We start from the raw sequence: 27408 nt of genomic DNA on the forward strand, positions 1-27408 counted from the left end.
AGCTAGACTAAGAACTTGACCTGGCAATAATATATGGGTATTCCAAACTTTACTCACATGAGTAGTTGCATTGGCTTTAATGGGACCATAGTTATGTATGTTTGTGTTTGCAGGATTGGGCCAGACTTTCCATGTGTCTGTATTTTAGGGGCCTCACTTACTAAGACTTACACATGTGCTTAACTTTATACACTGTGAATATCATTCCTATTGATCTCAAAGGGACTTTGTGTAAAGAAAAATATATGAGTGCAGTACCCAGCCCTTAATTTGTAAAATACTTATTGAAAAAAGTAAATAACTAAAATTTAGTAAGACTGATACAAATGTAGACAAAGCTCTTCATCACTTGAAAAGTGAAAAACCAATTTGTGGATCCTTTGTGGACACACTAATAGGATTTAGTAAATTCCAGCAGTGTCATAAAGGCAAATAATAAATGTAATTTATTTTATCATTTAGAACATTAATTTGAAAGAAATGTCTGGTTTTTTTTAATTCACTAAACAAATCCATGCAATGCAACAGAGATTTAAATTGATAAATCTGGCTTTAGAGGAAAAAGGATGGAAGTTGGCAATCTCATGTTTATTTGCAGAATATTTTTTCACTATCTTTTTAATTACCAGAAGTATTTAGCTTCTGTTGTGGAAACCAAAGTCAGGCTTACAACACTAACTCACAGTTTAGAAATCTCTTTTAACAATTAAACTAACGTCAACAACTTAAATTATAAATTACATAAAAAGCAAGTGTATTTTTGTTTGAACGGGTGTAATATTGATGTTTGTTTGGCTTGTTCAGACTTCCAGTTTCTGGATTGGTTACATCCTCTCTTCTATATCATCTCTGTTTTCCCTCCTTAGGTGAGATTGTAAAGAGAAATGGAAAAAGTCACTTTTTGGATAGTATGACAACTCACGCTGGGCTAGGTCCTTACCTTGTGTGAATTGATGTAGCTCCATTGAAGTCAATGGAGTTATTCCAATTTCCACCAGCTAAGGATCTGGTCCATTATTTGGAATACATAGGTAAGGAATTTGGGCTTCCTCATATAGTTGAGTTGTATCTTCGTCATATAGTTGAGTTGTATACTGACAGAAAGAAGGTGGGTGTGGTAATATCGTTTATTGGACTGACTTCTGTTGGTGAAAGAGACAATCTTTCAAGCTCCACGGAGCTCTTCTTCAGGTCTAGGAAAGGTAATCAGAGTGTCAGAGCTAGGTTGTTAAGCATAAAGAGTAACACATGTTGCAGGAAACCATTCAAATACTGACAACAGTTTGGAAATTCATAGTGCTGGCCAATAAACATAAGGGTATTTCCTTCTTTGCATTCGAGGCACTAGAACAGTTTTGTAATTGACACACGGTCTCCTCTCAGTTTTTCATCATTATGACAGCTTATATTTTAATCCCTAATATGGCATCATGTCATGTAAACTGGTGTTAAATCACTATTTTCGTAAATTACTTTCACTAGAAAAAAGTGTGTCAGAGCAGATTTTTATCCAATTCCCTTAGATCTATGGTTCCCTTCCTCCCCTCCCCTCACCTCATGCTATTTAGATGAAAAAATATGTTGGTCCTAATTTTCTAAATTAGACGTCATCATCTTTTGTGGGGAGGGGCAATGACTTGAATTCACAGTTTTCCACCTGCTGGATTAATGCTTTCCCATGCATTACAGGTGCTAAATAGAGTGTTCTTCATTGCAGGCACAAAATTTTCCCACAGAAATGTAGGCTTGGTATGGAAATTATACATAACTAACTTGCTATTTGTAATTATACTTCAGGTTTAAGTACTTCCAGTATGAATCCTGTTTTTTTAGAGTATTTAAATCCTAAACCTTTTCTTGGATTGGAACTTGGAATGCAGGGTCATTCCCTGGGGAAAGTCCTTTTGTAACACAGCTTTTTTTATTTTTAGAAAAAAATCCATTTGGCTCTTTTAATCTGTTTCAGTGAAAAAGAAATGTTCTTCTGGTTTAAAGGATGCAGTGTCAAGTTAAAATGATGTATATATAATTTTATATATACATTTTTAAAAGCAAATGTGTTATTAATAATCAAATAATTTAATTGTAATTTGCTGTTCACTGTTTATGCTCTTAGCATATTTATGACACTTCATTCAGCCTGGACAATAAAAACAGTATGTTCAGTCTCAGCTTTGGTTTCAGTCCATTTCTAATCAGTTTCATTTTGTTTCTCATTAGCTCTATTGCATGGATTGCACATGTTTCAGTGGAATGTTATTAATAGACAACATAAATCTAGAAACCATTCTTCTATCTTATCTCTTTTCCATGCCTTTTGTTACAAGTAATCCTAAAGATAACTATTAGTGAAAGAGATTATAGGGGAAAATATTTTTTTCATCTTTTTTACTTTGTGGTTTTGACAGCATTTTGTGTCTCGTCATTTTCAGTGAGATTGCTCACTCAAGTAAAACTACACATGTAGTTTCAAATCTAAAGGGCAATTTTAATCCAAAACTTTATGTCAGAAATTTTAAAAGGCTGAGCCATGAGAAAAAAATTAGATGTTTTGGAAAACAGCAAGAAAAGCTGTATAATCAGAAATGTAGGCGTGTCAGGTATTAAATTTTGGAGGAGGGGGGAAATAGGCCTTCTTAGGCCTGTCTTGTGGTTTTGGAGAAGACTTTGCAGAATTTAGTAACAGAGCTATGCAGGTGCCAGATTTTGCTGGGAAGTGAACACCTGCCAGGCTATTCCAGATAACTCAGCAGCTCATAGGCATTTTCCCAGGCTCCCAGATGAATGGTCTCTAATAGCCGTGGGAGAGGGCTTTCCACTGTTATACACTGTACCACAGGCTCTTCTTGGCAGCGCTGTTGGGAGCTCAAGTCAACTTGGCTGTAATTCCTTTGGAAAACAAGTGTTGCCGGATAGTTTTACAGTATAAACTCAGCATCTGATATTTCCTTTCAGTGTCCTGGGACTGTGAAATATATCAGGCAGGGCAAATTACCACTCCCTTAAAATGCATTACTCACTGGAGCACGTTGTTGCTTAAACTAAACTGCACACTTGCTAGGACTGCATTTATTCGGTCATGTTTTGGTTTCCAATGTCTCAGTGAATGTTTTTGGAACTCTGACATGATGACTTAGATGTACAGTTTCAAAATCAGAACATCCACCTCTCCCCCAATAGAGGTTTCATTTCTGCATTATTTACTGTAAACTTGAAAACATTTTTCCAATTTCTGTGTTGGTAACCTACATGTAGGAGGCTGCAGAGTGCACAGGCTCTTCAGATAGGAAGAAGAAGGCATTTCTGTCGTATCTTCATTTCTTGATCTTGTGTAAGAGAATAGTTAACTTGCAGATATTTTTCCTTGGAATGAACAGAAAGAATTCTGTAGTGTTAGTAGCATTGCAGCGCTGCTGTATTATCAGCTGACATTGGCACAGCTGTAGTTTGGTAACACAAACTGATGTTACTGGATGGAGCAGTACAGAAATTCCAAAGACAATGCACGAGCAAGAGGTTTTTCAAAATATTTGTTAAAAATGGAATATAATGTTCTTTTAAAATATATTTACACCCCAGTTCCTAGCATGCAGATATCCACATCTTCAAACACACACCACAATTAGCAATAACTGGCACCCTTACTAGCATTCTCAGCGAAGAGTAGATGGGTATGAAGACTGAACTTCTCTCTTTCTATTAGTCAGAGTTCTTCCAATTCTGGGTTGATGCACTCTCGAGAAGCAGTGTGGCAAAGCTTGATCAGCCATGGCTGATGCTGTTCCTTCTTTTATCCACAGGGGTTATGAATATGATAAATGGAGGACTTCAGGCTCTGTAGCTGTCAACAGTAGCTTTTACACATTAGATTCACTTTTAAAAGAAGTGTATTGATAGCTAGAACCAACTACACAATGTCTACATTGCAATTTCTTTTCATTGCACGATCGTATATTTAATACTCAAATATAGATGCAACTATGAAGAAAACAATTTATTAGGTGGGTTTGATGAACACAAGTTTTAAATAATTGCATGTAAATATTTTTCACCTCCTAAAAGAAAGAGTGAAGAAGATTATTCCTGAGGTGCAGCAATTGTACCAATTGATACAAGCAGATGCAGACTGCATTCATCATTTAAGTGATAAACTTTGGGTGCTAGAGCTGCTGTACTGACATGATATCATGATATTCCCTACTAAATGTAGAATGGCATTTAATTGAGCTTCCATTAGATCCTCATGACAATGTATCTTTCCTGCTGGTAGAAAGATTTCACAAGGGAAGAATAAGTGAAGAGGTGAAATTAAGGAGACTTATTTAACAATATTTTGGGCATATCATGTATGACTCTGTCACCAAGAGAAGTCAACTTGAAATCATGCACTAACAAGGGGCAACTGAAGTGAAAATATCATAGAGCTGGGAGAGGGGGTTTGTCTTACACCCAAGAGCAGACATATTGTAAATCAAAGGTCATTAAGATCAATTTGAAACTCTGCTCAGGTTGTTAGTTGGTTAGATATGGTTAAAGACTTACTTCTTACAGGACACCAGAACAGCAGGAAAACTAAACAGATAGACATGTCGCACCCATTCTTAGAAGAATCTCAGGCATGAAGCGCTGTGTTTTAGAGTGAGGTGGGATATGTAAAAGATGATCTCCTTTTGTTTGAAGTTTTAATAAAAAAATACAATGAAAGTGAAGTGCTTGTTCAGTGTTGTGAGGTACATTCAGGCAGAGAGGATTTCCTCATTTAGTTATCCATTTTCCTCATTTAGAGACTGGTTTGTAAATTTGTATTTTTACTAGAGATGGTCAAGATTTTTTTAGATGGGAGAATTTTTAATCTGAAAATACTGATTCATCAAAATGGAAACTGTTTGTGGAAATGTGTCAGTTTAGACCAAAGTTTTGTTGGACAGGTTTATCCGGAGTGGGGAGGGGGAAGTGTGTATGTGCGAGAGGGACCCCCCTGCACCCAAGAAGAGCCAATAGCCCAATGTTTAGGGCACTCACCTCGAATAAGAGACCCAGGTTCAAGTCCCTACTCTGAATCGGGCAGATTCAGACTGTTGGCTGTTGCAGAGGGTCGCTCTCAAGTGCTTTTTGTGAAAAATTTCAAGAGGTCTAGTTTCTGATGCAGAACAAAAACAAACTTTGAAACCTTGAAATTTTTCACAAAACAGAATTCTTGTTTTTTAGCCAGCTCTAGTTTTTACAGACATCTCTCTATTCCACTGTTACTGAGATCACAGTGGGAGGCATTGTACTGTCACAATTACAGTTTGTTTATAGAAAGTGCAAAGTCGTGTAGTCTTTGATTTGGCTAACCTCACTGACAGTGTGTCGAAAGGGTAGTGGGTGCCAAACTGGAGATAGCTAATAACAATTTTCTTTAATCGTGTGCTGTAAATATGCAACTAATAAAGGTGATGGACTGCATCCAAAGTGTTCCTTGTTTTTAAAGGGTGGCTTAACCTAATACATCTTGATTCGATCTTTAAAGGGAGTCAAGTATTCAGTTGTCTTCCTACGGAAAAATTATTTAGGGATTGATTATGGTAAATAAGCACGGTATTGCATGAAGGATAGTGTGGTGGAACACCACTGCAGGGGTTGCTCCCAGAGGCACTGTGCGAGGTAGGAATCTCTGGAGCATGCAGAAGGGAATGAAGCTGCATTGTCGTCTGTGTGCTATGGTCAACATCCAGACCGTCTGCTCCTGGTTAGCTCTCCTGGCTGGAATTGTGATGGGGATATGTGGTCCTGCGCCTTCTCTTGCCTTCTTTCGAGAGTCGAAAATGGCGATATTTATTTATAAGCTTTTCTGTGGCACTTGTCACCAAGGTATCTGAGTGCCTTGCAAAAGATAATGAGTTTAGCCTTGTAACATCCCTGTGAGGTAGGGAAGAATTATTATCCCTACTTTACAGACTGAACTGAGGCACAGAGAAACTAAGTGACTTGCCAAGATCCCGCAGGAAGTTGATGGCAAAGCAGAGAATAGAATAGAACCCAGTTTTTTTTGGAGTTGCAATCCAGTGCACAAGATCATCTTTCTAGCCTTGAGAACCTTTATAGCACAAGGATTCTAAGTGAGGTCAGCCACTGGGAACGAGGCTCCTTTGCCCCTGCTGGTGCACCCGTGCCGAGGCTGGGCACAATTTGATCACCACATAGTATTTGTCACTGGAATTAAATATAGCCTGATCTTGTTGAACTGAATGGGACTGACAAATGATTAGCATCGTTCAGAATCTGCTGATAGCTGGCATCTCTGTACCAAACTTTTTCAAACTTTACACAAGCCACGGTCTTTCTCTAAAAAGCAATTAGTTAAGAAAATTTTCAGCTGCCTTCTTGATTGTGCAGGTGCAACGGGGTCACAATGAACAGTGTCTTAGTCTCCAGAGCTGTTTGTCTGGCACCTTTTGTGGGCAATGAATTAATTAAAGTTAATTTCTGTGATTGGATAACATAACTGATCAATTTTAAAATCCAGTGGGTTTTTTTTTGTTTACTCTGCTGCACGTTAGTTAGTTTATTCTTGACTCTAAGAAGTTTTTATTAAAAATATTTCTTTTGGAGAGACGCACATTTTGTAAGTGAGAGCTATGCCTTCCTTTCTCCAAACAATCAGGAGATCTTTGTAGGAAATGTGTAGCATACTGTGAGAACAGAATGCACTTACACTTATTACATCACTCTGTTTAATGTTGCAGGTGGCAATTTTCACATTACAGCCTACTTCATAAAGAGATGGGTCAATCTCCGTTGCGTGGTGGGGAAACAGTATCGCGGTAAGCAGGCAGTTTCTTACACCGTTTCTTAACATTTAGTACAATTGGGAGAAGGGAAAGGATCATAAACACAGTGTTTCTATTAGAATTTTGATTCAGTTCATTAGTTTCTGTTATGTTTTGTTGTGGGATATTTTTTTAATCAAAAGTATTTCCAAACTGTTGTTTGCATGTTTTATTTAACTTTAAAGTTGCTTTACTGCCTGTTCCAGAATAATTAGCTCGGTCATACCAGATTTTTTATTTGTGATGATGCTCAGCATTTTACTGAATCTCCATGGGGTGAATCAACCAGAGGTTGCACTCCAATGAGTCACATCATTATTTTTTGAATATCTTATAGCATCAACTGTATGGTACACGTGTATGCAAGCAAAAGCTTTCATTGAGCCCACTGCTGTAAAACCCCTACATAGGTGATGTCATTGGGCCAGATCTTCTTCTTCTTCGTGTTTTCCCAAACCAAGATGCTCTGTAAGGAAGTGATAACAATCCTGTTGCTCCAACAACAATGAATAGGAACCATAACATTCACTGCCCTTTATGATGATCTTTTGAATTTAAAAGAAAAATAAAGTAAATCAGCTAAGTGGCCTTAAAATCTTTTAACTGCTTGAATAACAATCTTAGTACTGTCTCCTACATTTTATAGAGTTTTATTTACTATGTTTATGGACATTTTTTAAGTCTCTTCTGTTTCAGATAACTACTAATTTTGTCCAACTGCATACTGAGTGCAGAGATTAGAGTGTTGATTTTAAGTATTTCAGCAAAGCTGTACATTTTCATGGCTGTTTTGGAATATTAGATTATATTGTAATAATGTCTTTTACATCAAAACTTTATTTGGTTTGGAGCTAAGCTTTCTTGGAATTTTACATGAAATATTGTAGTCTAGTGACAGATTTGTTTTGTTAACCAGCAAGAGACTATCTGGCAAAATGTAACAGTCAAAACAGCCAAACTAAAATGAATTTGATCTACTAATACTATCAGAAAAAATTCTAAGGCCACGATCCTGTAATGAGCTCCACATGAATAGAACCCCCTGCTCTTACGCAGAGGTTGTTGAAAGATAGCGGCCAAAATTTGTTGTTGTTTCTTTGTCGTTAATAATAATTTTTACTATTAATAAAAGCTGCTGCTGCACTCTAATAAGTATATTTCCTGAGCTAATAAACACTTTGGCCGCAACAGTTATTTTAGTCAGGATACATGTAATACTGCAACCAAAAAGAACACATTGATTATTATTTAAGTAGAATTTGTATTTTGCAATTGAAACTCATGTTGCATTGGTTCATTTTACAGTCAAGGCTGAAATAACACATTGTCAGAATGCTTAATATCTGAGACTAGGAGCAACCCTTCTGCATATGCATCTTATCCTTTCTGTGCAGAAGGTGGGGATTACTGCCCCCACTCTCCATCCCAGCACCACTCCTTATTTCCTCTGGAGCCTTTCTGCTTGGAGCTCTGCAGGGCTGAGACCAGAAGAACAGTGGGTCTGGCTACAAGCCACCGCACCAACCCACAGATCTAGTAGTAATTAATACAGTATTAACTCTTGTAAAGTTACCTTCATGGCTCCTGCTTAGCAGCCACAGGAGGACTTGGCAAATGGCTGCACAGAGCATGCTGTCAGTGAAACAACACAGTCTTGTGGAGAAGTACCTGTCCATGCAGATAGCTCCATATTCCTCCCGTTTGCTGCCCTTTGATGGGATGTTCTGGGGGAAATTGTGTGGTCAGGCTCATAATTTTCCTGCCTATCTTACCTCTTTCCCCTCCCGTAAGACAGGATGTTCTGGCCCATTGTTATAAAAGTCTGACAAAATTTCACATTTAAATCCTAAATAAAAATACGCCATTTTAATGTATGTGGAAATAATCTCAGATTGCTAAAACAGAACTCTCTCTCTCTCTCTCTAGTATTTTTGTCACTAAATTGAGTGATGTCTGATGTACTCTATTCTGATCAGTCGTTCAGAATTGTTATTACTGAATCCTCTTCCCTTTAGTAATCTCAGATGACTACAAAGTTTTGCTGTTATGTGTTAATTCTGGGAACTGTGTTTTTAGGAGTAGGATATGTGAGATCGTAATGATAAACAGTAATAAATCGTTTAAATACTTTAAAATCACCTTCGTGATAGTTTGAAAGATGTTTTCCATATGCCATGTTATGTCCAATTTTGATGCAATACATTATACTGATGTTATAAACATGATTTAAAGGTTTTGAGATGAAAAAATGAATCATCAGACTAGCACAAAGGAAATCATGCTGAATGACTTGCCAGTGGGGTTCCATGTGATACATTTGTCCTGGGCTCAGGTGGACTAATTTGCAGCCTAGCCTTTTCTCTGGAGAACTGAGCATACTCTGCCCTATTGATAACTGAATGATTTACCGCCTCACCCACAAAAAAACCCACAAGTGAAGGGGGAGGAAAGAGTGGGGAATTGCAAAAAGTGAGATGAGAGAAAAAAATTATTGTGCATTTTAAAATGTCAGCTGCTTTGATTTACAAAATGTAGTACACATATACGTTGCCCTTACAAAAGCTATATTATATACTGAAAGATGCATGTAATCTTTTGGGGGTTTGTTGTTTTACACAGAGTTGCGTGTATTTCCAGACAAATTTGTGGTTTGTGTCACTAGACTTGAATCTAATCCCAGTCTTTGGACGAGCGAAAATGGAGCACTGGTATGTATGGAGGAGTACCAGAATAGTCTGATTTATTGTTCCGTGGTGAGACATGTTTCTGTGTAGACTTAGTCATTCAAATGCTAATCTGATATTTTCTAGGGATGGAAAAGATCATCTAAACAATTGGGCCAAGATGTTCAAAATGGGAACCTAAGGGTAGTCTCCTAAATGCATATTTTGTCACCTAAGTGGTCTGATTATCAAATGGGCTGAACACCCAACACCTCCCACTGAAGATAGCAGGAACTGCTAAAAGCTCACTGCTTTTGGAAGTCAGGCCACTTATTTAGAATTCTAACTTTAGGTGTCCATTTCTGACTACTTGGCCTTGAAACCTTTGGTGTTACCGGATATTAAGATTTATAAGGTCCTCTTGTGTTATTTGTTTTCCCTATTTTTTTGGCATCTCTGTCCTATAAGACAACTAATAAGGGTCAGCGGTGGCACTGCTGGAACAAAATATGTTCCCCTAATAAATTTATGGGGAAAAAGGGTATTACTGGGTTGCTCATTACCAGTAAAAATTATTACTTATGTATTTCATCTAGAAGGCTCTGTCAGGGTCAACAGCTTATGAATTTTATACTGCAGTTAACCACTGGTTGTCTCATGAGTGCTAACATTGACCCAGGTGGCCTGCTTTATAACAGGCAGTTTCTTTTGCGCTCATGGTGAATGTCATAAATACACATTAAGGTCTGTGCATGTATTGTAGGAGTGATTAATGGAAATATTAAGTTAAACATTAAATTTAATTTAAGGCACTTTGTAACAGGAAAGTTTCGTTCTAACATCAGCTACAAGGGCTTTATATTCTGTATTATCTTGGTCCCAAGATTGATAAAGTAAAGGATAAGTAATCCAGCAAAAAGAGATGTTTAGTTTGCTCAAAAGAAAATCTAATTAACTGCTTTTGAAAATATGTTGTACCAACTGGAACAAAAAACTATTATTCTCACAACATGCGTTTTAAAAGCCACTCAGACTCCTTAAACATACATTTTGAACAAACAAACAAACAAAAAACCACCACACCTTGTGATTGGGAAGTGAATTATTATATTTTTCTATTTTAAAGTTTCTTGTAAAACTCTCCTTCCAATTTGAGAGAGTTAATTTCTCCAATAAGAATTCCCCTCCTTAGTTTCGCTTTCATATGATTCCTATTAGAAGAGGAAAGGGAACTGAATAATGTGATGCTGTCAATAATATTTTGATTGTTTCACATAAATATTACAGTATTGATTTGAAATTGTGTAACTTAAAACTTGAATCCGTCTGTACAAATCCCTAATTATTCAAAAAGTGAACGTAACATTTTAAGGGCCTGTTGTATGGGGCTGTTCATGTGAGTAAAGTTTCTCATGGGCCTAATTCTTTGCAGAATCAGACCCTAAATCAGAGATCTCTCCTATCAACATAATAAAACCACCTCAACGAGCGGAAGTAGCTATGTCAGTGGGATTTCAGATCCTTTGTGCCGTTCTAGCAGCAGGGTCGGCTGCTACAATCTAGCCCACTACGTATATGAAATGCTACAGCACGTGCTATCATAGTGCTAATGTGCTTGCTATGAAGTTTAACAGGAAGTATGCCTGGATTCTGTACTAGACTGCAGAAGCCTCCCCCCGGCCCTCCCCCAAATTCTCTTCTGTGGCATGTTCTGTGAGGGAGGTGCTTATTATGACTCCATAGCTAAGGTGTTCTGAATTGGGCTTAAAATGGGGCATACATTTCTGTTTTTCTCTACACCAGAGGTCAGCAACCGCAGCCAGTAGGAGCTGCGATTGGCCGAACCTGCAGACGCGGCAGGTAAACAAACCGGCCCCCAGCCCGCCAGGGTGCTTATCCTGGCGAGCTGCGTCTCAAGGGTTGCCAGCCTCTGCTCTACACATAGGTGGTCTTCGGAGTTTAAAACATCATCTAGTGTTACTTTCTATGCCCTTTGAATTTCCTATGTAGTATTTGGTTGGTTTTGTATAATAACAGTTTCAATAGGAAGTGTTTGAAATTTTATTGTTGACATGTATCTTTAAAACAAATATTGTCAGGCAGCTGAACCTTGAAGAGATCTGGTGAAACAGGTATTGTTTGAAAACAAATCTTTAGGATTAAGGGTTATTTTTTCACTTTTAATCTTTATAACAGAGTTTATTCTTCAGTGACTGGCACATTTCTTTTTCAGAGAAACTAATAAAGTTAAAAATGGCTACCATCTATCTCCCATTGTTCTCAATGGGAATGAGGCCATAAGTTTTCCTCATTTAAGATGGGTACCTTTTCCTTATACCTGCTGCTGGAGGAAGTTTTTAGCAGAGATGGCCACTGTCTCCCGTTGTCCTATTGAGGGTGAAGCCAGGTTGTCCTCAGGGAAGAGGTTCCCTTATGCTGTCATGGGGCAGAAATAAAAACTATGGAGGAGCAGGTGAATTTTCAGGCCTTTGGAATACGAGGGAAAGGGAGGGAAAGTATGTGTTTGGGGGGAGAAAGGGTGGCAGAGGAATGTGGAGGACAGGGAGGGGAACCTGGGGTTTGTAGGGCAAGGGGAGAAATAAGGGCAGGTGTGTTGGAGGGAGTTCACTAAAGGAAGTGGAAACAGAGTTAAGGTGATGGTGTATAGTACACATAAGGTGTGTGTCTTTGGGTTGGGAAATAGAGGATACTGTTCATGTGGCTCGCACGCTAGGTGTTCATTTGTAATCTTAGAATACCAGGTCTGTTGAGTTGTAGCCTGCACAGTGCATGTCCTAGTGTGCCCTCCACCCAAGGGCACATGCAGCCGTCCCTCACTTCCCTCCAATATGGGATCTCAGTATTGTTCTTACAAGGGTCATAGAGCCCCTTCTTTGAGTCTCCCTCTGAATGCTCTCACCTTACTCTCAAGATGGCCTTTCTGATCACCATTATATCAGCCAGAAGTCAGCAAACTCTAGGCTGTCAGGATCCCAACAAGGGGCAGTCAGGGCCAAGGGTCAAAGCAGGGGCAAACCTGAGGCTAGGAGTAGCTAAGGAGTTTGTAGTCAGTTCCAGGCCAAGGTCGATACTGAGGGTCAGAGTCCAGCTGAGGTTTCAGGGTCCGAGTTAGGAGATGAAGTCCAGAACAAGCCAAGGTCAAGCCAGGAGCTCAAGAGCATAGAACAGGAATGGTCATGGCAGCTACAAGAGATCCGCACTGTTGCCAGGATACTTCCTGAAATGACCCTGGGGTTTATATAGGCAGGGAGCCATCAGGAGTGCTGGGGCTGCTGCCTGTCAAACCCTGAAGGCAGAACTTCCCGTGGTCATTGTCCACAGAAAATCATGGGAAGTGGAGTGCAGGTTGGTTACAGCTGCCCCTTAGTGGCAGCCTGGAGATGTTAACTGTGTGATAGCTCTGCAGGCCTGGCTTTTAGACCTGTGAGGTATTAGAGAACCACTTCTGGCTAACCCATCTTGCACAATATTCCACAGAGGGAAGGAGGTGTTCAGTCTTCATCCCAAAGTTATTCCCAAAGTTGTGTCAGACTTCCATTTAAATCAATCTATTAATCTTTTAATTTTCTTTCCAAATACTCCAATCCTCTCCAGGGAAAAAGAAACCTCACCCCTTGGATGTTTCTAGTGCCTTGTTGTATTATCTTAATAGAACAAAGCCCGTTAGGCAGGCTCCTCAGCTCTTTGTTGCCATAAGTAGCTCTTTTAAGGGGCTGGCCATTTCATCCCAGAGAATGTCTCTGGATTTCCCCATTTTATTTCAATATGTTTATCGTATGGCTGGCACTTCTCTTCCTCCAAACATCAAAAGCACAGGTTGCCTTCACTGCAGTTTTTAGAACATCCTCATATCTGAGATCTACAAGACAGCGATATGGTGTAATCACCTTACTTTTGTTAAACCCCACGCTCTTGAGTTGGCGACAAGATCAGGTGCCTGATTTGGTAGGGCAGCATTACAATCACTATTAGAGCTGGTCTCAAAATTTTCATCTGAATGGTTTTCTGACCCCTCAAAAATGCTTTTTTTTTTTTTTTTTTTGGCAAAACCAGAATTTTCCATGAAAAAAATCAGTTTTGCTGAAACATTTTGATTTTGTGTTGGGGAAATTGAAATGAGGGCTCTCTGGCTGCCTGCTTGGAAGCATCTTGTCAATTTCACTTGCAGCAAAGTGAAATTGACAAAGCTTTTCTGGTGACAGAAAGCAGGAGCACTCAACCTCCCAGGCAGCTCTGGGAGCTGGAGAGGTGCAGCTACGGGACCCAGAGAGGCACAGAGCCCAGCTTCTCTGCCTCCACACCTTCCACTAGCTCTGGGAGCTGATGAGAGAGTTCCACTTTGTTGACTGCCAGTGACCAGGCAACTCCCAGCTTCCATAGTCTATGGCTCTGGGCCAGCCTTGTCATGCCAGAGTTTCCAGGATCCTTGCCATGAAGTTGGGAGCCTGATAGACTTGGGAACCCTGACTCTAATAAGAGCTCAGATCCCTACTTCACAGCAAGGAGCCTGGAAACCTTTAAAAAATATAGCAGCTTAAATAGTTAGTCTTTTAAAAGTTACAGTTAGAGTTAGTGTTAGTGATAGTTTTAAGGAAAAAAAAGTTTACTTCCCCAGTTTACCCTCCCTGCGCTGGGGTCAGTTAACCATCAGAGATGCCTGGCTCCCCAGCCTTTAAGCAATGCAGCTCTTGCCACGAAGCAATGCCCATTTCGGATGGACGCTCTTGTGTCCGATATCTTGCAGAGACGCATATCCTGCAAAAATGTGCCCACTGCAGTAATCTGAAAGCGAGAGCCCAGCATGATTGAGATCTCTGCTTGAAAATGATTCTGATGAGAAATCTCTCCAACCAGAGCCAGACCAACGGACCTCCTTTCTGGCCCACTGTGCAGGACAGAAGACATGCTTTTCTCTAAAGGACCATGGAAGAGGGCGCAGACATCTCCGCAGAGAGCACTACGGAAACATAGGTAGTCTCTTGCCAGGCTGCTACCCCGGAGGCCGACACATGCTCAGATGAGCACCTGTGATGCTCTGGGCACCTCTGGCACCATCAAGTCCCAAGCGAAGGAGACGGAGTTGAGGCACAGACGGCAGCATGCCTCCTCCATGGCACCGAATTCACCCATAAGGGACCCGGTGCTGAGTGTCTCCTCAGGCACCATTCCTCTGCCCTCAACACCAACATCGCAGTCAGCACTGGTTGAGAAAACCAAGTTGGCACTGACCGCTCCAACTAAATTCTTCACCAGGCAGTTTTGGTCAAGGGTTTGGACAACCTCTTTCACTAGGCAGTGCTGTCACCCGATCTGTCCCCATACTTTTGACACCGCCTTTGCCCTTCTTCTACATCTGGATGTCAATAATAATGGATCAATGGGTGTCAGAGATCATACGATCATCCCCTTTACCTCCCAGTCACCTACGCTATCCCATTCCCCATCCCTCCTCAGGGATCCTTCTCATGAGAACCTGATATGACAAGAAGTCGATCATCTTTTACAACTAGGTGCCGTGGAACCTTCACAATACATAGGGAAGGGGATCTACTCCCACTTCTTCTTGACACAGAAGAAGAATGGGGGATGGAGACCTATCTTGGATCTCAGGAAACTCAACATGTTCGTACACACTCAAAAGTTCAAAATGGTGGCACTGGGCATAATAATTCCAGTGCTGCAAAAGATGAGCTGGTTTTTACCCATCAACCTCCAAGATGCTTATTTTCCTTTTATTATACACCCCGCTCACAGGAAATCCGTGCGTTTCACAGTAGGACACAAACACTTCCAGTACAGAGTACTACCGTTTGGCCTATCCACTGCACCAAGAGTTTTCTCCAAAACTCTAGCGGTAGTAGCGGCACATCTTCGGCAAACAGGGAATAATGATTTTCCCTTACCTGGACGATTGCCTTCTCAAAGGCCCAACTCAACAAGAAGCATTGGACTCAGTCTAGATGATGATCACACTATTCAGGGATCTAGATAAACGAATGAAAATCCACTCTAATCCCTGTCCGACGACTGGACTTCATCGAGGCACATCTCGATGTTGTAGAAGCCAAGGCGTCCCTGCCCCTGAACAGATTCACAACTCTAACAAGCCTTATCTCAGAGGTAAGAGTCAGCCCCCAAATACCAGCTCATACTGTCCTGCAACTGCTAGGGCACATGGCAACCACAACGTTTTTGGTACAACATGTAAGACTACATATTTGCTGCCTACAGGACTGTCTGAGCTCCGAATACATAGCCAGCAAGCACAGCCTTCACAAACAACTTACTGTACCGCCCTGTCTCCTGGACTCTCTACACTGGAGGACAAAATTAGAAAATGTATGCCTGGGCATCCCGTTCCAACAGGAACCCCCATCAATAGTAATGACAACAGACGCCTCACTGATAGGCTGGGGCACCCATATGCACCTGCGCAGGGTTCAAGGCAAATGGTCTCCTGCAGAGACTCAGTTACACATCAGTTTGTTAGAACTATGCGCAGTCTGCAATGCCTCCAGACACTTCCTACTGCACATAAAGAACGAATCCATTCGCATCGTGACTGGCAACATTGCCTGCATGTTTTTCATCATTTGATAAGGCCATGAAACTGTGGAACTGATACATACGCCACAACATAAACATTTAAGCCTCCTACCTTCCGGCTGTCAGAACACAATGGTGGACACACTAAGCAAGTACTTCACTCGAGACCATGAACGGGAAATGAATGGGAGAGTTTGCTCTCTGTCTTCCACTGGTGGAGCACTCACCCCATTGATTTGTTCACATCCCCAATGAACAGCAAATGTGCAATGTTCTGCTCAAGAGCAGGGATGGGACCCCGGTCACTGGGGATGCCTTTCTCATCACATGGATACATAACTCATGTACTCTTTCCCACCAATTCCAATAATATCACATATGGTATACAAAATATGAACAGACAAGGCCAAGGTTATCCTTATAGTCCCAACATGGCCAAGACAAGCATTTTCCCCTTACCTGATGCGCATAATGATAAACGCTTCTCGAACTCTCCCTCATCGTCCGGACCTGCTATCTGAGAAGAACAGTCGTACTCTTCACCTGAATCCGGAGAAACTCCACCTACAAATATGGCTCCTACATGGTTCCATCCTGGCAATCTAGCCTGCTCGGAACAAGTTAAACATGTGTTACTAAACAGCAGGAAAGTGACCATGTGGAATACTTACTTTCAAAAATGGAAGAGATTCTTCTCCTGGTGTCAAGTAGAACACTTCGGCCTCCACAGTACCATTACCATTAGCGTTGCCATCTTGCTGCCATTATTGCACTCCATCCTGAGATTGACAGCAACTTGATCTTCACGCATCCGATTACTAAACGCTTCCTCACGGATCTCCAGAACATTTACCCAGAAGTTTGCCAACCTACCCCAGTCTGAGACCTCAATCTGGTGTTGAAATGCCTCACCAGACCACCATTCAAATCCTTAGCCACCTGTTCCCTGCTACATTTAACCATGAAAGTGGCCTTTCTGGTCACCGTTACTTCTGCCAGACGGGTGAGTGAGATCGGGGTGCTCATGACCAATGCTCCCTACACAATATTCTTCAAAGACAAAGTCATGCTACATCCACACGCAAAATTTCTACTGAAGGTAACATCAGCCTTTCATATGAACCAACCAATCCATCTGTTCTGTTCATTCCCTCTGAAGCCACTGTTAGGGGAGGATGGACCATTGGTCTAACCAGTATAGCTGTTCTTATGGTCCCAAAAGATATAGGATGCAATAGCTGTATCTGTCACAGCAAATATATTGGTTAAATCAGTAATTTAAAAATTGAATTATAAAACACTAGATGAAAAATTATGATAGACTCAAACCATCATGGATTCTGCAAAGTTTGTGCCACTTGAATCAGCTAGAATTCTTGAAGTTGTCAGCTACAGAACAGATATAGGAAAACCGCTAAAGAAACTAAGTAGTCCCATACAAAAATGTATAATTTTCCTATGTCTTGGAAATTGGCGGATCCATTTTCAGCATGGCAAAGGGTAACAGTTGTGTACCCCAAGGATCCATACGAGGAATGCTGATGTTTAGTATATTAATGATCTGGAGAAGTGGCTGAGCAGTGACATGGCATGATTTGCATATCATACACAATCATTTACCATTGCCAAGACAAGACAAGACTGTGGAGAAGTTCATAGAGACCTAGCAGAGCTGCATAGATGGGCAGCATGATGACAGATTAAATTCATTGTTGTCAAATTCAAAGTATATAGATTGGAAGTAACAATTTGAACTCCTCATACACTTTGTTGGGTTCTGTATTAACTGTAACAAAAAAGTCCTGGGTGTCCTTACAGATAATTCAATGTAAGGGGACCAGTGGCTGGCAATACAAAAGATATGGGACATGAAAAGACTTCCTTATGATGCAGGATTGAAATAATAGGGACACATTCCTGCAATCCTTTACTGAGGTGAGTAATCCTTTCTCATGAGTACTTCATTTGACTTAAATCTAACTACTTTCTGAAGGGCTGGGCATCTGAGAAAAGTTTTGTGGGATCATATAGCTCTTTTTCAATACCTAAATAACTTACATTTTAGTGGAACACTCAAAGTAAAAATTGACTGCATTCTTTTGCTGTCCCAAGAGCCTCCAGCAGATAACTAGCAGGATTGTTTGTAGAGCAAACTATCCTCTTACCTTCAGCAGAAAACTCTATAGCAATTGATAAGAAATAAATTCTGTATCTTGACTTCAAAATGAACTGAAATAAATATAGCATAAAGAGACTAAATGTCCTGGAGGGATTTGGGGCAGTCTCTAATTTCTACAGTTCAGTGCTATCACTTACATTCAGTCCTTATGGAAACACACTGTGGTCAGACTTTTCTTTGCTCATGCCTATCTCTACGCTTCCCCATTCCTCTATTCACATAGAATAGATCAGTGGTTTTCAAACTGCAGGTCACAACCCAGTACTGGGTCGCGAAAAGTAAGGCACTAGGTCTCAGCGGCTCTGGTCATCACTGCTGACAGGGCCGTTAAAAGTCCCATCGGCGGTGCTGCCTGACTAAGGCAGGCTAATTCTGTTTTGACCCTGCTCTGCGCCCCAGAAGCAGCAAGCAGTAGGTCCAGCTCCTAGGCGGGGGGGCCATGGGGCTCCTGTCATAAACAGATAGTTAAGGGTTAATGTCTCTTTTACCTGTAAAGGGTTAACAAACAGGGAACCAAACACATGACCAGGGGACCAATCAGGAGACAAGATACTTTCAAATCTCGGTGGAGGGAAGCCTTTGTTTGTGTTTTTTGGGTTTTGCTTTGTTCTCTCTGGGTCCTGGAAGGGACTGGACGTGCAACCAGGTTTCTTGCCAATCTCTCTGCTACAGTCTCTTATATATTCAGAATAGTGAGTAATTTAGAAAGAAAGGCGGTTATAGTCTTTTGATTGTTTCTGTATTTGCAAATGTGTAGTTTGCTGGAAGTATTTTAAATTGTATCATGCTGGGGGGGAGGCTTCTTTCTAGTTTCTATAAGCTGACAGACCCTGTAACTTTTTACCATCTAAATTGTAGAGATAAACTTTTACCTTTTTTTCTTTCTTTTTATTAAAAGTTTTGCTTTTAAGACCTGTCTGATTTTTTCCCCCTTGTTGAGGCTCAAGGGAATTGAGTCTGTACTTAACAGGGAGGGAGGGGAGAAGGGGGAATCCCTTTGTTTTAGATTCATGGATCTTGAATCTGTTTTGCCTCTGGGTGAGGGAGAAAGGGATGGGGGGGGAAGGGACATTCCTCCCTGTTTTAAGATTCAAGGAGTTTGAATCACGGTAATCTTCCAGGGTAACCTAGGGAGGGAAATCCTAGGAAAGGCAATGGTGAGGAAAGGGATTTACTTTCCTTGTGTTAAGATCCAGGGGGTGTGGGTCTTGGGGGTCCCCAGGGAAGGTTTGGGGGGACCAGAGTGTATCAGGCACTGGAATTCCTGATTGGTGGCAGCTTATCAGATCTAAGCTGGTAATTAAGCTTAGGGTAGACGCTAAGGTTCAGAATTGGGAATTATATTATGACAGCTCCACACGCTGTCTTCCCCCCACACAAACGAGCACTAGCTCTGCACTCCTTTTGGCCAGTTCCCAGCCAATGGAAGCTGTGGGGCAGCACCTGCAGCTGAGACCTGCGCAGAGCTGCTTGTGCACCTCTGCTTAGGAGCCAGACCTGCTGCTGACCACTTCCGGGGCGCAGTGTGGTCCGCAGTGCCAGGACAGGCAGGAAGCCTGCCTTAGGACCCCCCGCCACGCAACTGACTGGGAGCTGCCTGAGGTAAATCCATGCCCCAATCCCCTCCCTCAGCCCTGAGCACCCCCAACCCAGAGCCCCTTCCTGCACCCCAAACCCCTCATCCCCGGCCCCAGCCCAGAGCCCTGACCTCCTCCAGCTCTCTGACACCCTGCCCCAGCCCAGAGCCCCTCCAAAACCCTGAACCCCTCATTCCTGGCCCCATCCCACAGCCCTCACCCCTGCACCCCAACCCTCTGCCCCAGCCCCGAGCCCTTCCCACACACCAAACCTCTCATCCCCAGCTCCACTGGGTCGCAGGCATCAACAATTTTCTTCAACTGGGTTGCCAGAAAAAGAGTTTGAAAACCACTGAAATAGATAATGGTTATAAACTGATAGAGATTGTGTTTGAGGATGTCTGTTAAATTAGTGAGAGCTCTACTACTTTTCACTTTATTTCTTCCCCAATTTATATAATCTAATCCATACTAAAATAAAATGAAAAAGAATCTGAAAGTAAAAAGTTTGTCCTTGATAGTAATATTTCCAGAGCTTGATTGTGCCATTATGATACCAGGCTAAGACCTGCTGATACTCCCTGATTTATATGCCTAGCCTAGATATAAGTGGCGAGATCAAGGATATTACTGTTAACCTTTCTAAGGTCTCCTACGGCCATTTCACATGGTATCATAGTTATATAAACAATACAGTTCTTTTACCTCTGTTGGTGTATTGTTTTTCTAAGTTTAAGTCTTATCCTTTTATACTAAAAGCTTATTTTTCCTAGCAAAACCAGATTTTTTTTTTGTAAATGAAACATAGTACTGTAAAAAGAACGAGGAGTACTTGTGGCACCTTAGAAACTAACAAATTTATTTGAGCATAAGCTGTCATGGGCCGCAAGTACTCCTCGTTCTTTTTGCTGATTCAGACTAACACGGCTACACTTGTGTTCTTTAATCAATAGTTTGTTCTGTTGTTACCCGGCATATAAATCCAGAGCAAAGGGAGTAACTGTTTGTCTATGTAGAAAAATGAACATAAAGGATATTCATCTGTTTACATTATATGTAGTGGATGCTTCAGTCATTTAGATTTATCGGACAGTTGAGAGTACCCTATTTTCAGCTGACTCGAGAAGTTAGTGTTTCCCTTGTCTTGAAATGTGCAATAAAATAACTAATTTTTTGCTTTTATTTTTTAAAAAGTCATTTATAGGAAAACTTTTATAAAGTCCTTTTGCATACCTTTTGGAGGCAGGAAACTTACAATTGAGGGAAAATTGGCTGAAGGTACAGGTGTCAGAAAAATACTGCTCTTTTATTAATACAAAAAAATCGGGTCTGGATATGGTTTAAATCTGCCTTTTAATTACATTAAGAGAAGTTGTCAGATCTACTGAAAAACAAACATGTAAAATGTGTATCATGTGTCTTAAAGCACATCAATATCACATTTGTTTTAACTACCTTTTCTTCTGTGGCATTAGGAGTGTCTGTACTTCATCATTTCTGTGTTCTGACTTTCAAGTTGTTAAACTAATTATTAGTGTTACAATATTGTAATTTTTAATGTTATATAGTCACTTTATTTTAATTAAGTTTCAATGGGAGTTTTCCTATTTATCGGTTGCCCAGCTCCATGCCACTTTAAGTAACTCCAGAATCAATAAGAATTAGTCTGAAATCTGCTGCAAGGTTTCCTAAACTTGTATTAGAAAAGTTCTGGGTTCCTACTCATTCTGGTCTTTGCTAGGGAGCACCAAATTCTGATGATCACACTCTTATTTGTTTTTAAAATCAGGGTTTTTTAGAGTTCTAATATTGAATTAATATTAATATTGAACTCTTGAAACACGGTGTATGTACTTCTTCTTCTGTTTGATACCTGCGTGGACTATTCTCATGTCAAAATAATATCCATCTCCCTTTTGGTGTCAATAAGAGAGTTTCTGGGACATAAGAAAATGATTATCATGAATAATACCATAAATGGACTATTTTCTACTGAATAGCCATGATAGAATAGCTTATAGATTGCTTTTTTTAAGTGACCTGTGTGTTTAAGTGGCTCAGATTTTGGTACCCAGCTTTGGAGTGGCCAGTGTTGATGACTCTCACAATTTTATTGTGAGTCTCACCACATTTCATATTTTTCATAAAGCACCATCCCTTGAACTCAACTGATTCTTTCAAAAGGAAAGTAAATATGTGGCCTTCATGGTCCTGGAAAAAAGCTCAAAAATGTGTCCCAAATGCACCTTAAAGTCTCAGAAAGCAAAAAAAAAAAAAACCCTAAATTTTATTTTTTATAAATATCATGATTTTTAACCCAGTCTCCTGGTTTTGGGGGACCTGACTTCTGATTTTTGAGCACACAGGATTGGCAATACTTGGTTTCTCAAGTTAGGCACCCAAATTAACCAGTCATTTTTGGAGAATGTGAATCTTATGTTTCTGAAAAGAGCTTTACTGGGATGCGCCCAACCATGCCCTAGGTAGTACAAAACGACATAGGAAGTTTGGCAAGTTAAGTATTCAGTTATGGAGATGTTTAAACATCAAGTGAGGGTGGATTTTGATGCTTGGTAGTGAAGACTCCTCAGATGGCTTCCAGGAGTTTTACATAGCCTCCAGTGTCATGCATCATGCAGATCAATGGACTTACCTACCCCAGAAGTGAAACTGTCCAAGACCCATACTTAACAGCAATAATTTTTTGAGTTTAACAGATTGTTCATCCAATTTCAGTCTGGCCAAAAGGTTGTATTATCAAATCCCTCAGCATTTCCTAAACAATTGCAATCCAAACTTGGAAACAGTTCCCATTGGCAAAAGTTAGGGGATGTGATCCTTTGAGAATGGTTAACAGAGCATCAGTGGCCTGGAGATTAGGACCATCCAGACTTTTTAAAACTTGGCATAAAACAAAATTGTGTAACTACAGCCAAGGAATGGTGTCATTTCAAATTAGCCAGCAAGTAGGTAGAGTGTTAATCTTTTGATACTTGAAAGTCCTCGAGATTTGGTGTCCAGTGAAACCTTCCTGCCTGTTACTTGTCTTTCAGGGAAGAAAGCTTCTGTGCACCTGCTTAGCATATGCTGGACTCTCATAGATAGAATCCAAGGCACAAGAGCGTCCCTATGCTGGGAAAGAATGGAATATGGAGACATGACAATGATACATTTTGCGAGGGGCTCTTTCAGGATAGGGAGAAAAGAACAGCAGAACAGAGGCAGTGTCCCACACTTTCTTCATGAATAGGGTGTTCAGTTACCATAACCTGTGCATCTTGGGATCAGCCAGAGGCTAGGACCATCATGCAGTCAGAGGCTCTTCAGTTGGCTGGGAGCTGCCTGTTTTGAGCTACAATTCTACACTGTAGGACTTTCAATCCCCTGATAAGTCAAGCTTGGACCATCTTTGACAGCTTATGCCTGGTCTGGGACATTCTCCATCTGGCATGTAGGGATGGTCTGTCACTCACCCTTCTGTCTCTTGACTAGGAGGAGGCATTTGACAGGGTGAATCATGGGCTCTGTCCAGGCATTCAGCTTCAGTCTCTGTTTTGTGGGATTCCTTTAGGTGCTATGTGCCTCTGCAGTTTCTGGTCAAACTCAAAAGGGCCCTGACCAAACCTGTCATCTTTGATCAAGGAGTGTCACTATCCTCCTGGTCCGGTCTTAGTCATTAAGCCCTTCCTCTGTCTCCTCCATCAGGGCTTGGTGCTCCAGAAGCTGGGCTTGCAACTCATGCCACCATACTGAGACATTTGTGCTATCTGGTATGAGTGAAGACTTGCCAAACCGTCTCTTCGGCAGCCTCCTCATCCACGTCAGCTGAGTCAAGAGCTCTGGCCCTGTGATTGGAACTGAGTGTCAGGTAGGCTCGCTCTCACCTGTGCTCTGTGCCAGCCAGTAAGGCGTGGGTTTGCTGCTCTATCTTGGCATCTGTGTTTCTACTACTGAGTTGTCCCTGCTGGTTAACTGAACCAATTTGGAGGCCCGTATGTCTGACCGGCTGAAGGCATGGACAGGATTTTTCCAGAGTCTTTCCCACTGATGGAGGTCCCTGGTCATCGAGCTCTGACCTCCATCCCTCATTTCCCTGACCAGTTTCCAGAGAATGGTCCTGGAGATCTTCTGTCCAGGGAAACAGTGGGCCTTTGCATATGTTGTGATCTTCTGCCTAAAGAGGACAGTTAGGATCTGTGTCAGCAGCTCCAATATGACTAGCAGCTTTTTTACATCAGCCTGCAAAGTCTCCCTAAAGACCTGTCTGAGTAGCCACTCTTTTATTAGGCTCTCTTAATGACCTGAAAGCATTTCTGTGAGGTCTGTAGTGGTTGCTGGAGAGAAGATCTTCTCCTAGAGCTCCTGCTGCATAATCCCCATCCTTCATAGGTGGTGGTAACCCCTTCAGTGTGCTGTCTGGTATCACCAGAATCAGACTCCTCCTGGACCATGGCCGGTGGGTCTGGGTGGACTTCAAAGTGCTCACCCAGCACATGGGGTTGACAACCCCTTGTCTCCCTCTCTGTGTGCTCCAGGAGGTGAATGCCACTCTGCTCTCCAACTCTCTTGCATATCTTAAGCGGGTCCTTCAGGAGGTGCGCCCTGTCTTCTTGGCCCTCCAGAGCATGATGTCAAGACCCCTCCAGGACCCTTGCCCTGTGAATGCCTTCAGCCACCTCCAGCACACTGTCTAGTATCCAGCCAGTTTGCATCCAAGTTGCACTCAGGGAACTTATCTATGCACTCATGTTGCACACTGCATTTTCTCAGTATTTTTTCTTGCCCTGATAGCAAACAGCAGGACATCCTTCCACCTAGCGAGGTTGATGACCCCCAGTGGTCCAGCCTCTATTCAACTCTGGTCCCACAGCTCACTAGGGATATTAATTGGTGGCTCTTGCATGAGATTATGAGCATGGGCTTGGCTACATCCAACACCTGCCCTTCTGGAACAAGAGGGAGACCCTGACGCATGCCTACCTAGGGTGCCAGGTTGCAGCCCCATTTCCACCTTCTCTAGAATCCCCTGCTGAGGTTCTGGCTGCAGTTCTCCCCCACTTCTGTTCCTATATACATACCTATCCAGGGCTCCACAAAGTCACAGGACCTCCTCATCAGCCTCCTCCTGGAACTCGCCAAACTGGCCATCAGTCCAGGAGGAGGCATCTTGACAGGGAGGTTCTCTGTGCCCATGGGCCTATTTCTATTTCTTGGTTATCTCTTGGATCCATGCAGAGTTCCTTTGGGTGGCATGCATCTACTCCTTGGACTCCTTTGGGGAGCCTTGAGCTCTGGGGTTCTGTGCTCAGTGCCCCCTCCTGGTTCCCTCATTTTGAACATTTGACTTGGACACCCATTCCTGTTTTATCATTTGTTGTCCCATGGAATCACTTGTTTTGTTGGTCTCTGTGGCCCCTTCCTCTATTGAGGTGGGGATGGAGATTTTTGTCCTAAGTGGTCTTTGCCACCTTCCCAGAATTCAGATAGGCTGCAGATATATGCTCTTGACTGTGTAGCTATGGTTAGGACCTCTCTAGGCAGGGTTTCTGTGGCTAGAGTCCTGCAGAGGTAGAGACTAGAGCGTAGTTCTCCAATCCATACATGGCCAAAAGTTCGGAGCTATGGCTAGAGTGACTCTGGACAGTGCTCTAGCCATCTCTCCATGGTTATATGGGCCTGGGAGCAGTAATCAGTGAAGAGCAGCCAGAGCCAGAGGCTTTGGAACAGTATCATAGGAACAACACCAGAGCCTCTGAGGTATCTCTATACAGCAATGTAAGCCTAGGGTTAGTGGGACTTGAGTCAGCTGACCTGTGTCAGGAAACCCTGTGCTTTGAGAGTTTATTCTGCATTATAACCCTGGGTTAAGGATTTTCTGACCCATACTTGAACCTAGGGCTCTGGCATCCTCACTGCAGTGCACAGACCCAAGTCAAAGTAACAGTATCTCAGAGTGCCTAGCGCCCGCCCCTCCGTGTCGACACTCTAGCCCTACAATTGTGTTGCACTATGGGGAAATTCTACTGTTCACCCTCTTTCCTAAATGTGATGGTACTTTTGATGGGACCCAGGTGACCATAAGGAGTGCGAGTACATAAACTGCATAATTTGCTCCTTTGGTGGCTGTGTCAGTAGAATGATCGCAGTTTGAGAAGGTTTTCTGCTAAACTATCATCTAATCTAAGAATTGGGCTCTCCACCTCTAGGCTGCATCACATTGGCAGGAGAATGCCCATGTCCTGAGGATAATTAGCACATCAGCCTCCAGGGTTGTTAAACTATTAACATGAAACTTTGCTACTCCCCATCCCTGCTGGGCAGCCGCTTGGTCCTTGCTCTGCTCTCTGGCGTCCCCTGCCTCCTTAGGGCGGCATGTGCAAGGATACCTGGGCAGTGTGCACCAAAATCTGCCTGTGCTCGTGTGACCAGGAAGCAGCTCTCTTTGCAAAAAGCTTCTTCTGATCAGACTCCCTTGAAAACCCTGCAGGTGCTTGCTGATCTGAGCTGCTGCCCTTTGTAAAGGGGATGGGGCTTCTGTTTGCAATAGAGTGCAATAGACTGCACCACAGATGATTGGCATAAAGAGGACTAAGGAAGTTGCCCCAAGAAGCTCTGGGATACATCTGGAGGATTTCTTGAACCCAAGTCATGCTGGGGCTGCATGCACACAGGAAAGCAATAGGACTCAGCCCCAGGTCCCAACTTAGCATAGGCTCAGGGTCTTGCCCGCAGGCCCAGGGTCTAACTGATCACCATATTTGGAGTCAGGAAGGAATTTTCTCCCAGGTCAAATTGGCTGAGACCTTGGGGTTTAAATTAGTGTAAATGGTGAATTCTCTGTAACTTGAAGGCTTTAAACCATGGTCTGAGGACTTCAGTAACTCAGACAGAGGTTTGGGATCTATTAGAGGAGAGGGATGGATGAGGTTCCGTGGCTGCAATCTGCAGGAGGTCAGACTAGATGATCACAATGGTCCCTTCTGACCCTAAAGCAGGAGTGGGCAAACTTTTTGGCCTGAGGGCCACATCGGGGTTGCGCAACTGTTTGGAGGGCCCAGTAGGGAGGGCTATGCCTCACCAAACAGCCTGGCCCCTGCTCCCTATCCGCCTCCTCCCACTTCCCGCCCCCTGACTGCCCCCCTCAGAACCCTCGACCCATCCAACCCCCGCTGCTCCCTGTCCCCTGACTACCCCGACCCCTATCCACACACACAGCCCGACAGCCCCCCTGGACTCCCACCCCCTATCCAACCGCCCTCTGCTCCTCATCCCCTGACCACACTCTCCCAGGCCCCACCGCCCCTAACTGCCCCCTGGGATCCCACCCCCTTATCCAGCCCCCCCTGCTCCCTGTCCTCTGACTACCCTCTCGACCCCTATCCACATCCCCTGACAGGCCTTCCCTGAGACTCCCACTCCCAACCCTCCCTGTTCTCCATTCCCTGACCGCCCCTCCAGAACCGCCACCCCGTCCAACTGCCTCCTCCTCCCTGACTGACCCCTAGGACCCCTCGCTCCCTTATCCAAACCCCCCGCTCCTTGCCCCTTCTCAGCAGCAGGAGCTTGCAGCCGTGACACCCAGCCAGAGCCAGCTGCGCTCTCCACACTGC

The 27408-nt window shown here is 42.5% G+C and overlaps 1 protein-coding gene across 3 annotated transcripts in view; it reads left to right on the forward strand.

The window, feature by feature from the left end:
• Positions 1-27408, forward strand: part of SLX4IP (SLX4 interacting protein) — a 135885-nt gene that overhangs the window by 99587 nt on the left and 8890 nt on the right. For 2 of the 3 annotated variants that reach the window (XM_050952174.1, XM_050952175.1), the window contains 2 exons: positions 6729-6806; positions 9432-9520. In XM_050952174.1, coding sequence (XP_050808131.1) covers positions 6729-6806; positions 9432-9520 — 167 coding nt within the window. Of the gene's footprint in view, positions 1-969; positions 1032-6728; positions 6807-9431; positions 9521-27408 lie in introns of those variants that run through there. The other variant, XM_050952176.1, reaches the window with a different exon arrangement.

This window comes from Gopherus flavomarginatus, chromosome 4 (assembly GCF_025201925.1).
Source record: "Gopherus flavomarginatus isolate rGopFla2 chromosome 4, rGopFla2.mat.asm, whole genome shotgun sequence".
Classification (NCBI taxonomy): Eukaryota; Metazoa; Chordata; order Testudines; family Testudinidae; genus Gopherus; species Gopherus flavomarginatus.